Source organism: Peromyscus californicus, unplaced genomic scaffold (assembly GCF_007827085.1).
Source record: "Peromyscus californicus insignis strain IS unplaced genomic scaffold, ASM782708v3 Scaffold_6__1_contigs__length_162567912, whole genome shotgun sequence".
Classification (NCBI taxonomy): Eukaryota; Metazoa; Chordata; class Mammalia; order Rodentia; family Cricetidae; genus Peromyscus; species Peromyscus californicus.
In genome coordinates, this window is record NW_026294584.1 from 31,907,168 (window position 1) to 31,920,369 (window position 13,202).

The window sequence follows — 13,202 nt, forward strand, 5'->3', positions numbered from 1 at the left end:
GGTTTCTCTGTGTAGCTTTGCGCCTTTCCTGGGACTCACTTCGTAGTCCAGGCTGGCCTCGAACTCACAGAGATCCGCCTGGCTCTGCCTCCCGAGTGCTGGGATTAAAGGCGTGCGCCACCACCGCCCGGCCTGACTTTTTCTGGCTGGTATTTTACCCCTCTCTTTCTCAAAAGGTGAAATCCATCTTTCCTAGTCTGTATTTCGGTTTGGGCAGTTCTGATAGCATTTGTCTGGTTGTAACCTGTCTGATACACTATGAAATTGTTACCTGAAGAAGCTGGAAAGTGCTGACATAAAAGGGAAAGGAGGAACTGCTTTTACTCAGCAGAGCAAATACAATGTTCTAGGAGAGACTGACAGGATGCTCTTCAGAAGGATGATTACCTCGGCCTGAGCCACTGTTGAACTGGGCCAAAGGCTGTGCAAATTTCCTTGGGGGGAAAATCTGCCTTTTATTGCTCTTGTAATAAAGGGACTTTAATTTTTTTATGAGAAACAGAAAATTTTTATGACTCATAAAATGTTAGGATCTTCTAATAGTTTCTAGGTGATTCTGATGATGTTGCATCCATTATTCTTTTTCCTATGTGATCTTTCCTTCCAACTTCGCCAGCTGTTTCTAATATATTTGAACAACTTTGACACTTTGCTAACATTTTTAAAACAATTCTACTATTTCATAAATGCCAACCTCATCAATATATATTTTTTAATCTCTAAAAGAGCTACACATTGCGTTTTATTAGATTTTCTGCTATGTCTGCTGTGTCATCGTGTAAGCTTAACCACACCTCTATAAGGGTAGTACTGTGTTTCTCTTTAGTGATGGAATCATGAGGGAAGAGTGCCTTCCTTTAGATGACCTAGGTAAAACAGGCAGAACCCAAACCACAGTCCACCTGCAATACAAATTTACTGAGAGATAAAACACTGCAACTAATTAGGCTGATCATAATATAGTTTATACACATGACCTCTGTCAGTGAGCTCAGGATTGTTTTCTTTGAGGACTTAAAAAAGATTTCCTTTTAGTTCTACCACTTGAGAATGACAGTTGTTTCTTTGAATTAGAGAGATGTGGAAATGCAGTGTCTGCATGCCAGGTGCCCTCCTGCACCAGACTATAGATAAGCTATTGCTCTTTTTGGACAGAGCCTTCATTTTGTGTTTAGCATTGGGCTTTGGCTGCACAGGAACTAGTTGTGGATGATCACAAGTGACTTGAAGCTTTATGGCAGGAAGAGTGGCTGAGGGTGAGGGCAATGTTGTTTTCAGCTTGTGACATCTCAATCATGTCACCATCTTCTGGGCTCCTTGCTTTCTGCCTGTTACAGCATTTAACCCCTTCCTGTATGTCTTACAAAAATACTAGTTTACCGTTGGATTTCAGACTAGAGGATTGCACCTGTGGTAAGGCGTGACTGCAGCTGAATCACACTGAAATGAGAGGGAAGAGGAGGGACGTGGCTAGTCCCTGGTCTTGAAGAACCGCCTACAATAGAATGACCTGGCTTCTTTGACTAGAGTAGCTTCTGGTAAACCAGTGCAGCATCTCAGCATCAGCAGATACGGCTTGGAGACGAGAGTGCCCAATAACATGTTCTTAGGTGCTTTGTATCCATGTCAGCATCTGAGAACCTCTCCTCATGCCATTGTCAGAGTTATTTAAAATCAAGCTGGAATCTTGAAAATGTTAAGAATCTGTTGGAGAACCACAAAATCATTGTTTTGTTCATAAAGCTTGTAGCATTGTAACATTCCACACACTATTTCACATTTTAATAATGAAGTTACTAAAGATATAAAAATAGGATAAAGTTGAAATCTACTGAGTACAATTTAAATTAATTTTAATAATATATTTAAAAATTTAATTATGATAGTAATTGAAGTTCTTAATTGTTTTACAGCAGTGTTAACAAGTATTCAGTAAAAAAAGATGATATATTCGTTAATAGTCATATAAGCTAATTGAGGTCAAGAGAGGTTTTATAACTTGCCCAAACTGTAGTGTGTATGTTCAGATTTTCTAGTCTATGACGCCTGATGTTTAAAAAGGAAATAACCTCTCCCATCTTCCATTTTTCACAGGGTGGAACTGAAACTGACCCGGAAGGCAGCCTATATGAGGTTCTTGACTAGCTCTGCCTTCTTCTTCTCAGGGTTCTTTGTAGTCTTTTTATCTGTGCTTCCCTATACAGTCATCAACGGAATCATCCTCCGAAAAATATTCACAACCATTTCATTCTGCATCGTCCTGCGGATGTCAGTCACACGACAGTTCCCCACTGCTGTGCAGACCTGGTATGATTCTGTTGGAATGATAAGAAAAGTACAGGTAATTTCCATGATACATCCTTATACGATTTTGAAACATTTTAGAATTTGTTGAGTGGGAGAACACTCTAAAATGAATTTCTTCGTTTTGGATTTATTAATGGATAAGATGTCCTCTCTTCATTTTCATACATGGTCTCATGAATCCTTACAATGAAAGTCTTATGAAATCCTATGAGATTTTGTAAATCAAAGAAATTTGCAATAATTGTTTCTGTAATTTCAAAAATCCCACCCAAGTAACCAGTGAATAGATCAGTTCTAGGGAGCTTGTAAATATCCAAAAACATTGAAAAATAAACTTCATCAGGAAGTTATAAAATGTTTATGCTAACCCTGGAATGCCCACCTTAAACTCTCTAGCATTTTCCTGGATAGTATGATGGCTTTAAATGGCATTTTGTACCACCTGAATTACTGTACAACTCCAAGATAAGATAGCTGCTAGTGACGAAAAGTCCTACAGTTTTGAGGTGATAAGAAGTAGTTTCTTCAGAGCAAACTGAGTAAGTTTGTGAGAAAAATGTCTCATTATACTTTAAAATATATAAGTATTTAACACAGAAAGTAATCATTATGGCAAATAAAATGTAGGATGGTGGGTGAGCTGGTTAGAAAGCGGTCCTCCCATTATTTACCTAGGTCTGATGTTGCAAGTGGTGGCAACATGTAATTTTAGCTTCTATATCTGTTCTGTTTGCCTTTGAAAATTTGAATTAGTTGCTAGTGATTAGAAGTAGAGAGAGACCATGTGTACCCTTATGCACGGTGTGCATGTATATACACATACATGTGTTGAATGTCTTCTGACGAATTGAGATTGTCCAGTAATTTGTGTCTCCATGGCTGTAGCAGCTGCCATTGAAGGGTGTCTGCCCAGTCCAGCTCATCACAATCTCAGTCCCTTCTTTTCACCCGTTGCACCCCAAGATTAGATGAACCTGAGTGTGTGACTAGATAAAGTAGTGAGTGATACTTAGGATCATAATAGCTCTGTGATTAATCTTATTTCTCTGCTGATGTCATCATAGGTGGGTGAAAGGATGAGAAGAAAGAGGGAGAGGAGGGCAGAGAGATAAGAAGAGACGTGAGAATAAAACTGAACAGTAACACAAAAAACATCGAAAAGAGGAAAAAAGGGTGGGAAGGAGGAAAGAGAGAAAAGAGGCCAGGCAGGGACCAGTGAAGATGCACAGATTTAAGTCCTATGCTCCACTTTCCCTATGAAGAATGTGTTGGAGTCACTGATGGAGCCCTTTCTTAGAACACTTCAAAGTAGTTATATGAAATCCTTATACTTTTCCTTCATCCAGAGAAGTGATGATAGTATATTGCTTGTAAAGAGATTGTTAAAAAAAAAAAAGCACAATTTGTGGTTCTTTTCCTTTGTACTAGCCTTGAACTGAGACATGAGTGAGTAATTGTTAGGGTTCCATTAGAAATTAATATTTCATATAATAATATAAGAAAGAAGCAACTGTGCACTAATATCTAATATATAAAACTAGTCTCATAAATTAATATATCTAAAGAGTATATTTCTACTATGATGAATCCTACTGTTTGATACATTAACTTTAGGACAATTGTAAAGTTATTTTATTAACTAATTTCTAATTTAAGACAGTGCAGTGTTAGAGTGTACGAAGATAAAACAATGCATTCTTGTTATTCCAATTCTATGATTAAAAGCTTTTACACTCTTCATTGACTAGGATTTCCTGCAGTATCAAGAATATAAGATACTGGAGTATAACTTAATGACCACAGGTGTGATCATGGAAAATGTAACAGCATTCTGGGAGGAGGTGAGAATTTCTAAACGTTGTTGATTTTTTAAATATATAAACAATTGAACTTTTTGTTTTTCATGCATCTAAATTTCTACTCAATAAAATGTAAGATTCAAATGATACTATAACTGATAGAGCTATAAGGAGGGGTTTTTCTGTTTTATAAAAGTGAAAAGTGAGGAACCAGGATCATAAATGCAACATGAAAGCCCCTTTATTTCTTTAAAGTCATTTAACTGATTTCATATAGCAGGCCAGGAAGATGATAGGCTTCAATACTAGGTTTGAATCTTGTCTCTGTAATTCACTTTCCATATAGTCCAAGTCATATTACTCTCAAGTTGTCAAGCCCCTAGTGTCTTCATCCTACTAAAATGATTTACATGGATTGCCCATTAGTGCACTTTTCATGTAGCGGTTCCTCAGTGAAGATTAACTTCTCTGATCATGACTTTCAAGTCTTCCCTGCCCTGTCACTCAGTGTTTATGAGCCATTGAGTCCCCATGAGCAGCTGCCAGCATTTGACTCTCTGTGGTGTGGGTGAGCTCCCTCAGGTTCAACATCAGTGACCTGATGATGTGCAAATGCAAATCTCTGGTCCTTGTTTCAATCCTGAATTTCATGCATGCTGTTCCAAATATCTTACATGCTCCTCATACACTTCATATTAATCATTCCCCAAGCTTTACTGTTCCACTTGTTCCAGCATATTCTCCATCTCTTTGGATGACAACACCTGAGAGGCAAGTCTAGGGTGAGTTAGTTACATATCATACTTTGATTAGATAAAATTTATATTTACATATTAGGCAGTTGAGACTTGAGACCTCAACTTTAAGTAAGGAAGTTACTCAAATAGCTAGGGCAGAGCTAAAATATCAGTCTTGGTTCTCAGACCCCAGAGCCATTTCCAAGTCCCCACACTGCATATTGCTACTTATTTAAGGATACAAGTAAAGGGGTAGAGGTGTAACTCAGTGGCTGAGTACTTGCTTAGCATGGACAGTGGGCTGGATTCAATTCCCAGTGCTGAAAAAAGAAAAGATCAAAAGTAGAAGGAGGAAGAGGAGGAGGAGGAACAAACTGTTGTTTTATTGTCTACAAAAGTATTTCCCATGTGTTACCCATTCGTGCCTTCAACACCTCTCATACAAGGCTGGAGGAATTTTACATATTATTTGGTCCACTTACAGGAGTTTATCTTAAATAACAGGAGCAAAAACAATGACCCTCTGCATTTCTTTCACAGTGTTATTGATTAAGCTAAAAGCTGAATCATCTAGTAGAAAACTTTTTAGAGTTTATACATTATAATATTGTCGTTCAATTAAACTTCAGAGTGCTCAATGAATGTGAAAATAATTGGAAGTAGATATCAAGAAAAAGCAGACCACACATTTTACATTGTTTGTGAAGGTTGGCTTTCATCTTGTGAATTAGACTTTAAATCCAATCAGAAAGTGGTTAGTTACTACCATGATACTTGTGCTATTATTGCACCAACAGGCATGTCAGTAAGACTGATGATTACTTTTCTCCTGTGGTAGTATACATAACACCTTGCAACACTATGAAAACTATTCAGTAGTGATGAAGCATCTGGGTGAATACCAGCTTAATTTCTCTAAGTTATATTAAATGTGTGGATTCTTCAGAAATAGAATCTGACTATAAAGTTCTGGAGGGCTAGAGGGAGACAGGAGGACGGATAGAAAGACACACAGGAAGTAGAAGGCGGGGCACTGAGTTTGTGAGTCTTGTTTGAGACAGTAGGAAAAAAGGGGGCTTTGGTGACATCAGCAGAGGAGAAAGGTCAGCTGGGTGCTTTCTCTGCCCCTCTGAGCTTGCAGCCTGTCACCCCAGCATATGGCGCCAGGGTCTTTATTGGTAAAATTGAATGATTGAGATTTTGCTAAAAACAACACCTGACACTGTTTTTTATTTTTTTAATTTGTTACCCTGTGGTGTCTACTTGGGGCATTATAGCTAATTTTTTTTAACTTTCTTTCTCTTTAAAAATATAGTACTTTTTATTAATTTTGAGAATTTCATACATGTATATAATACACTTCCCTTCCACTCTTCCTCCTAACTCATCCTAATCAAATTCCCAGTGTTGGATTTTAGAAGTAGTCTGTAATGCAGAAGTACTATTTTTGAAATGTATAAATCTCTACATTTGAAATCTAGGTGAAATACACGTTGCTTCCTTCGGTATTTTTACCTTTTCTTTTATGGACCTCTCTTGTTTCAAGACATCATCATTCCTTTTAGTGCCATTGTTTGGGTCTCGAGATTTTTCACACGCTGGAGTGTACATTTGTAAGATGAGCGTAGTAGTGAGGAGATACTTATTTATGTATAAAATGAGGGAAGAGCCATTGGGAGGTGCCAGTGGCTCATAAGAAGTAGCAGGTTAACTTCAGGAAAGAGTTTCTTTGGATGTTGAAGACCTAAAAATAGATTCCCTTAAAACTAGACACACAGGCTTCTTCATGATTAATATTTAATGCTGTTTATTTTGCATTGAAGACAATATCTCAGGGCTTCCATGGGCAATGGAGAAGCAAGCTGTATTTTAAAGGGGATTCCTCTTCACCCCACACATGCTCTTGTCCAGATCAATTCCTGCAAGTCTTCTAGCAACTTCATCATACTTGTAGCCTGTGATAATAAATGTTTTGAGAAAATCTTAAAGGAAGGACCTACCAGTGTGACAGAACAGAAGTCAGTTTTGCATTGTAATTTGACTCTGAACTACTTGTGACTGATCATTTATCCATTCTGAGTCAGAGTCTACAGTTTTAAAAGAGGAAGATTATGAAATCGGCCTCATATATTATGCTGAATTAATGTTATGTACCAAGTCTGTAGGAAAAAGAGTATATGTGCTCTTCTTTCCTATAGTCTTGGTACACACACACACACACACACACACACACACACACACACACACACACCTTAGCCTTTAATAGTATGAAATTAATGTAATGATAAGCAAAGGTCTGATAAAGGGAAATTGAGTATCCTCATTAAATATATCCGCTTCTCAAATATTTTGAACCATGCTCTCTACAAACCATGTGCTTTATAATTGTATATTATAAAGTAATTTAATCATGTGTGTGTCTTTGTAATGGATTGTGTGCCAGGTGTCTCTTAAACTGACTGCACAGAAAGTTATCTAGTGAAATATCTGAAAACATTTTTATTTCTGATGTGTCTAAATAGGGATTTGGAGAATTATTGGAGAAAGTACAACTAAATGGTGCTGACAGAAAGCTTTCCAATGGGGATAGCCACCACAGTTTGGGTCATCTTTGCTTTCTGGGAGAGCCAGTGTTGAAAAACATCAACTTTAATGTAGAGAAAGGAGAGATGCTGGCTATTACTGGATCTACTGGAGCGGGAAAGGTACTGTCTTTTTAAATGTTTTGAGAAAGTAGTACATGAGTACTGTATTTACCTAATTCCCATTTCCTTACCCCATTCCTAATACCCCTCCTCACTCCCATTCCAATTCATGACCTGAGTTTCAGTTATTATTATTATTATATATATTGTCCTGGATCAATTTTGTATTTATGTTTTAATGTTTTTAAATGATTTATTTTTATTTTATGTGCATTGATGTTTTGTCTGTGTGAGGGTGTTAGATCCCCTGGAAGTAAAGTTACAGGCAGTTTGTAAGCTGCCATGTGGGTGCTGGGAATTGAACCCAAGTCCTGTGGAAGAACAGCCAGGGCTCTTAAACACTGAGCCATCTCTCCAGCCACCACTTTGTGTTTCTTATATGCACATGTATTTAGAGTTGATCACTTGAGACTGGATGACCTATAAAAGAGCTCATTTTTAGAGAAAATTGATTCTCCCTCTCAGCAACTTTTGTTTGCCTGTAATCGTTCATCTAGGGCAGTGGTTATCAACCTGTGGGTCGCAACCCCTCAGAGGGTTATTAAAGGGTTGCAGCATTAGGAAGGTTGAGAACCACTGCTCTAAAGGATGGGATCTTGTGAGATTTCCCTCATCTACAGTCAACTGGTGATGTTATCATGTAGGACTTGTTTAGGTAACAATATTTTGGATATTTCATAGGTGTAGTGTCTCATGTCTAGAAGATACTTTCTAGAAGCAGACATTCCCATTTTCTGGCTCTTAGATCTTTCATCCCTGCTTCCACAATTTGTCCTGAGCCTTAAGTATAGAGGTTGCATTTCAGATATATCAATTGAGGCTGAAAACCCTTTGGTCAGTTATTTTCTGCATTTTGACTAGTTGTAGATCTCTGTAGTCGTTTCCATCCATTGCAAAAAGATGAGACTTGGCCGGGCGGTGGTGGCGCACGCCTTTAATCCCAGCACTTGGGAGGCAGAGCCAGGCGGATCTCTGTGAGTTCGAGGCCAGCCTGGTCTCCAAAGCGAGTTCCAGGAAAGGTGCAAAGCTACACAGAGAAACCCCGTCTCGAAAAACCAAAAAAAAAAAAAAAAAAAAAAAAAAAAATGATGAGACTTGGATAAGAGGTGTGAACTACACTTACCTGTGGGTCTAAGGGTAAGTACTTAGAACTCAGTTCGAAATCATATCATTTTACAGAAATGACAGTAGTAGGGTCTCCTCTAAGGGCTATGACCTCTCCAGCTGTGGGTAGTTAGTAAGGTTTGCAGAACTAGGTATGAATTCTCTCTTAATGAGTTTGTTGTAGGTCCAGTTAGGCAGCTGTTGGTTGTCCCCAGGATGCCACTGTTGTACACTGTTGGTGTTATATCTTGCTAGGACAGTCTTTTTTTTTTTTTTTTGTCTTTTTATTTCTCATTATTAAGAATTTAATTTAGAATTCATTTCTCCTTTCTATCTAGTTTGCAGTAAATGAATTATTTCAGAGAAATTCTTATATAGACATAGAAATATTTGAGTGTAGTGTTTTCTTAAACTATAAGTTGCTTCAGTAATAGTTTCCTCCAGGTTTTTGGTTTTTCCCATTATTTCTTGTGACTCTTTTTATATGTTTATATTTTGTATAGAATTTAACTTTGACATACATATAGAGGACTTTCAATAACTATTGATTAAAAAAACTATCCTTTTAAACATTTTTTACTATAGATTTATTTTCAGAGTTGGTCCAAGAAAATAATGGCTAAGATTTGACCTCTGTAGGCACAAGGTCTGATATATGCATACACACATATGTATATATGTATGTATATATCAGACTTTTGTTGAATTGACTCAGTTTTGCTTATTATATATTATGAAAATATGTCAAGTGGAAAAATATTCAAGAAACTGTGTAGCTAGAGTTTTCCTGCCTGGCCCGCAGTCAGGACAAATCTCTCTCACCTGCCAGTTCCACAGTCACTCAGACCCGACCAAGTAAACACAGAGACTTATATTGGTTACAAACTGTATGGCCGTGGCAGGCTTCTTGCTAACTGTTCTTACAGCTTAAATTAATCCATTTCTATTAATCTATACCTTGCCACGTGGCTTGTAGCTTACCAGTACTTTACATCCTCCTTGTCCTGATGGCGGCTGGCAGTGTCTCTCCCTCCAGCTTCCTGTTCTCTCAATTTTCCTCTCTGTTAGTCCCGCCTATACTTCCTGCCTGGCCACTGCCAATCAGTGATTTATTCATTGACCAATCAGCAACACATTTGACATACAGACCATCCCACAGCACCTCCCTTTTCTTTTCTTAAAAAGGAAGGTTTTAACCTTTACACATCTCCAAAGTCAGCTTGGTATATTTGGGAATTTGGGTGTAGCTTCTCTTACTACTTCCTGCTGGAGGGGGGCGCTGTATCTTCTGGGGAAACAAAGAAAATTTTAGGATCATGGAGTAGTCCGTGAGGCTGTATCATCTGAGCCAGTTGTCTTGAAACGGTTCTGGATGTTGAATCATCTGGGCCATGGTGTCATCGGAGACCTTTCAGGGGGTCTTGGCTGGTCAAACCTGATGTGTCTTAATCTGGAACAAATCCATAGCCTCTTGCTTTCTGTGGAAACAAAAGAGACTCTTTTCTAAAGCAACATATCCTTACATCCAAATTTTGAAGTCAAAGTATCTTTAAAATATACGTACTGGTTTAACTCAGCTTCCTTTACAATCAAACATCTCTCTGTAGTTAAGAATCCCAAAGACAACATAATCCAGACTCTCTGTGTAATAGTCATCTCAACATATCCTTACATCCAAATTTTGAAGTCAAAGTATCTTTAAAATATACATACTGGTTTAACTCAGCTTCCTTTACAATCAAACATCTCTCTGTAGTTAAGAATCCCAAAGACAACATAATCCAGACTCTCTGTGTAATAGTCATCTCTATGTGGCTTATTTTTTATATTAATTTTACTGTCTCTTTAAAGACTTTATTTTTTAAAACTATGTATTTGTTTCTATACTGTATATATCACCCTTTTTTGTCTCTTTTAAGCCTACGTATATTTTACACACATTTTAAACTATTACATCTGAATCTGTCTTATTGTGAATCTGTTGCTTTAAACTGCAGCAGCTGTGGCTGCTGGCTCTGCCCACCTCAGCTTCCCAACATGGCGGCTCTGGGAGCCATTGTGAGTCTATGCTTTTATCCAAGCAGCATGTAGCCCAGAAACCTTTTTTTTTTTTGTTTTGTGGTAGCAAAGTCTAAATCCATCATGTAACTTAATGTGCCACTTGCAGAGGCCTCATTCCCACCACAGGGCGTATGCTATGAACCCACAAGTAGCTCAAACCGGCAGCTGCCGCTCATTTGAGAGAGACAATTAGGAAGCTGTTTTTAGCTCCATTTTAGAATCTTTTTTTTTAGTTTTTAGGCGGAAACTCTTGCCCCACGTTGGGCGCCATTTGTAGCTAGAGTTTTCCTGCCTGGCCCGCAGTCAGGACAAATCTCTCTCACCTGCCAGTTCCACAGTCACTCAGACCCGACCAAGTAAACACAGAGACTTATATTGGTTACAAACTGTATGGCCGTGGCAGGCTTCTTGCTAACTGTTCTTACAGCTTAAATTAATCCATTTCTATTAATCTATACCTTGTCACGTGGCTTGTAGCTTACCAGTACTTTACATCTTCCTTGTCCTGATGGCGGCTGGCAGTGTCTCTCCCTCCAGCTTCCTGTTCTCTCAATTTTCCTCTCTGTTAGTCCCGCCTATACTTCCTGCCTGGCCACTGCCAATCAGTGATTTATTCATTGACCAATCAGCAACACATTTGACATACAGACCATCCCACAGCAAAACTGTTATTCTGTGGCTCTCCTACTCCCCACCCAGTCCCAAGAACAACCTATTATGCTTGTATAAATGTACAGCCTTTGGAGAGACAGCTCACAAAATCTAATCTACTAGAAGGGAAAACTGTCCCCAGATCTAATTTTACCACCAAGAGGCTTTAGCATGATGTTTCAAATATGATCTGACATGCAGATAATGATAGATATTTGTTCTTTAGTAATTAGATAGCACATTAAAGGACCAAAGGAATGGACTTTGAGGTGAGTACATGCTTCATGATGTTGGGCAACGAGTGCTTGCTGTGGAGACCTATAAAATAGATCCTTGTTCCAGTTAGAGTGCCACTTAGGTGTTTATTAATCCTTTAAATTCTATTCCGGGACATAGAGGAAGGAAGGGAGGAAAACCGAGGAGAGAAGGAAGGAGGGATGGGGCAGTGCTGTCCTAAAATAGAAATGAAAATAGGAGTTTTGTGTCTATTTTATATTTATATCTTAAACAGGGAAAGCTGTATTATGAGTTGTATCTGAGATTTTGGAAATGAAAATACCACAGAAAATTTCTAATTACTGTATATCTTTCTCTCCAATTGTTTTCCCATATGTGACGTGGGCCTTTTAAATAAAAGCTTGCTCCTTAGAATGTTATTTTTGCTTCACTTTCTGATATGGAATTGATAGCAATTTCAGTATTAAAAGAAAAATGATACCCCAGGAGTCTATGTAGCTGATGTTCTAGAAGACACAGATGACCTACACCAGACTACCTGCTTGGGAGAGGATTACTGTGTTACATAGAATTTTAAAAGTGAATTGTCCATGTACTTAAGATCATCACATGACATATGTGTAAAAATAGCTTTGGAATTATGAATTTGTTGAATGTAGCAGTAATCAACTCTCAGGCAAGTCCCAAGCTGCTGTGAAGACAGGAAGATCTGTGTCCACTTCTGCTCAGGAGTCTCACTTACAACTCAGTCAGGGAGACAGCTGCTTGGTAAAAATAGGAAGGGAAAACTTAATCATTTGCCTGGGAAAATTCTCATTAAGATGGAAGTATAATATCAATAAGCCTTTGTTTTATGATAGTTCTTTCAGTTTATTTCTTAGGTTGTCATAAATATCAAGAAAGTCTATCTGAATATGTTTTTTTTTCTTTCAGTCTAATCTCCGTATAAAAGAGGAAGATAGCACTGAATCTGTGTTAGTTTTTTGTGGTGAATAAACACACCCATACAGTTAGAGCATACAGGCAGCACCTAGGCCCGGAGCGCTCAGCAAATGTTCACTGTTACCGCAGCTCTCCTACCTGCAAACCTATCCGAGCAGACTTAAGGATGGTCTCACTCTTTCTGTGAACCTTGATCCTGAATGGAGCACTTTCACTCTCACTCTGCGTTGCCTTTGTCTCTTTCATTCCCTCTGTATTTTTTGTGCCTAGAAAACTCCCTGGATCACAAAGTACTGAAAACATCGTTAATCAAATGAGTTAATAGACTATTTAAACATTGGGAGACTTCAGATTAGACTAATTGGAGGTGAGCAAAAGCTAAGTAATTTGATCAAACAACTTAGCAATGATATTTATTTGTAGACATCACTCCTGATGATGATTTTGGGAGAACTGGAAGCTTCAGAGGGAAAAATTAAGCACAGTGGAAGAATTTCATTCTGCTCTCAATTTTCTTGGATTATGCCGGGTACTATTAAAGAAAATATCATCTTTGGTGTTTCCTATGACGAGTACAGATATAAGAGCATCGTTAAAGCTTGCCAACTACAGGAGGTAAGCACATTTATGAAAAATGCTGAGTGTATTAGCGACTTTTC

At 38.1% G+C, this 13,202-nt stretch overlaps 1 protein-coding gene across 1 annotated transcript in view; it reads left to right on the plus strand.

Moving 5' to 3' along the window:
- Cftr (CF transmembrane conductance regulator) overlaps positions 1-13,202 on the plus strand; it is a 146,242-nt gene that overhangs the window by 51,147 nt on the left and 81,893 nt on the right. Inside the window, exons 8-11 of the mRNA XM_052721308.1 lie at positions 2,095-2,341; positions 4,056-4,148; positions 7,366-7,548; positions 12,967-13,158. Of these exons, the coding sequence (XP_052577268.1) occupies positions 2,095-2,341; positions 4,056-4,148; positions 7,366-7,548; positions 12,967-13,158 (715 nt within the window). The remainder of the gene's footprint in view (positions 1-2,094; positions 2,342-4,055; positions 4,149-7,365; positions 7,549-12,966; positions 13,159-13,202) is intronic.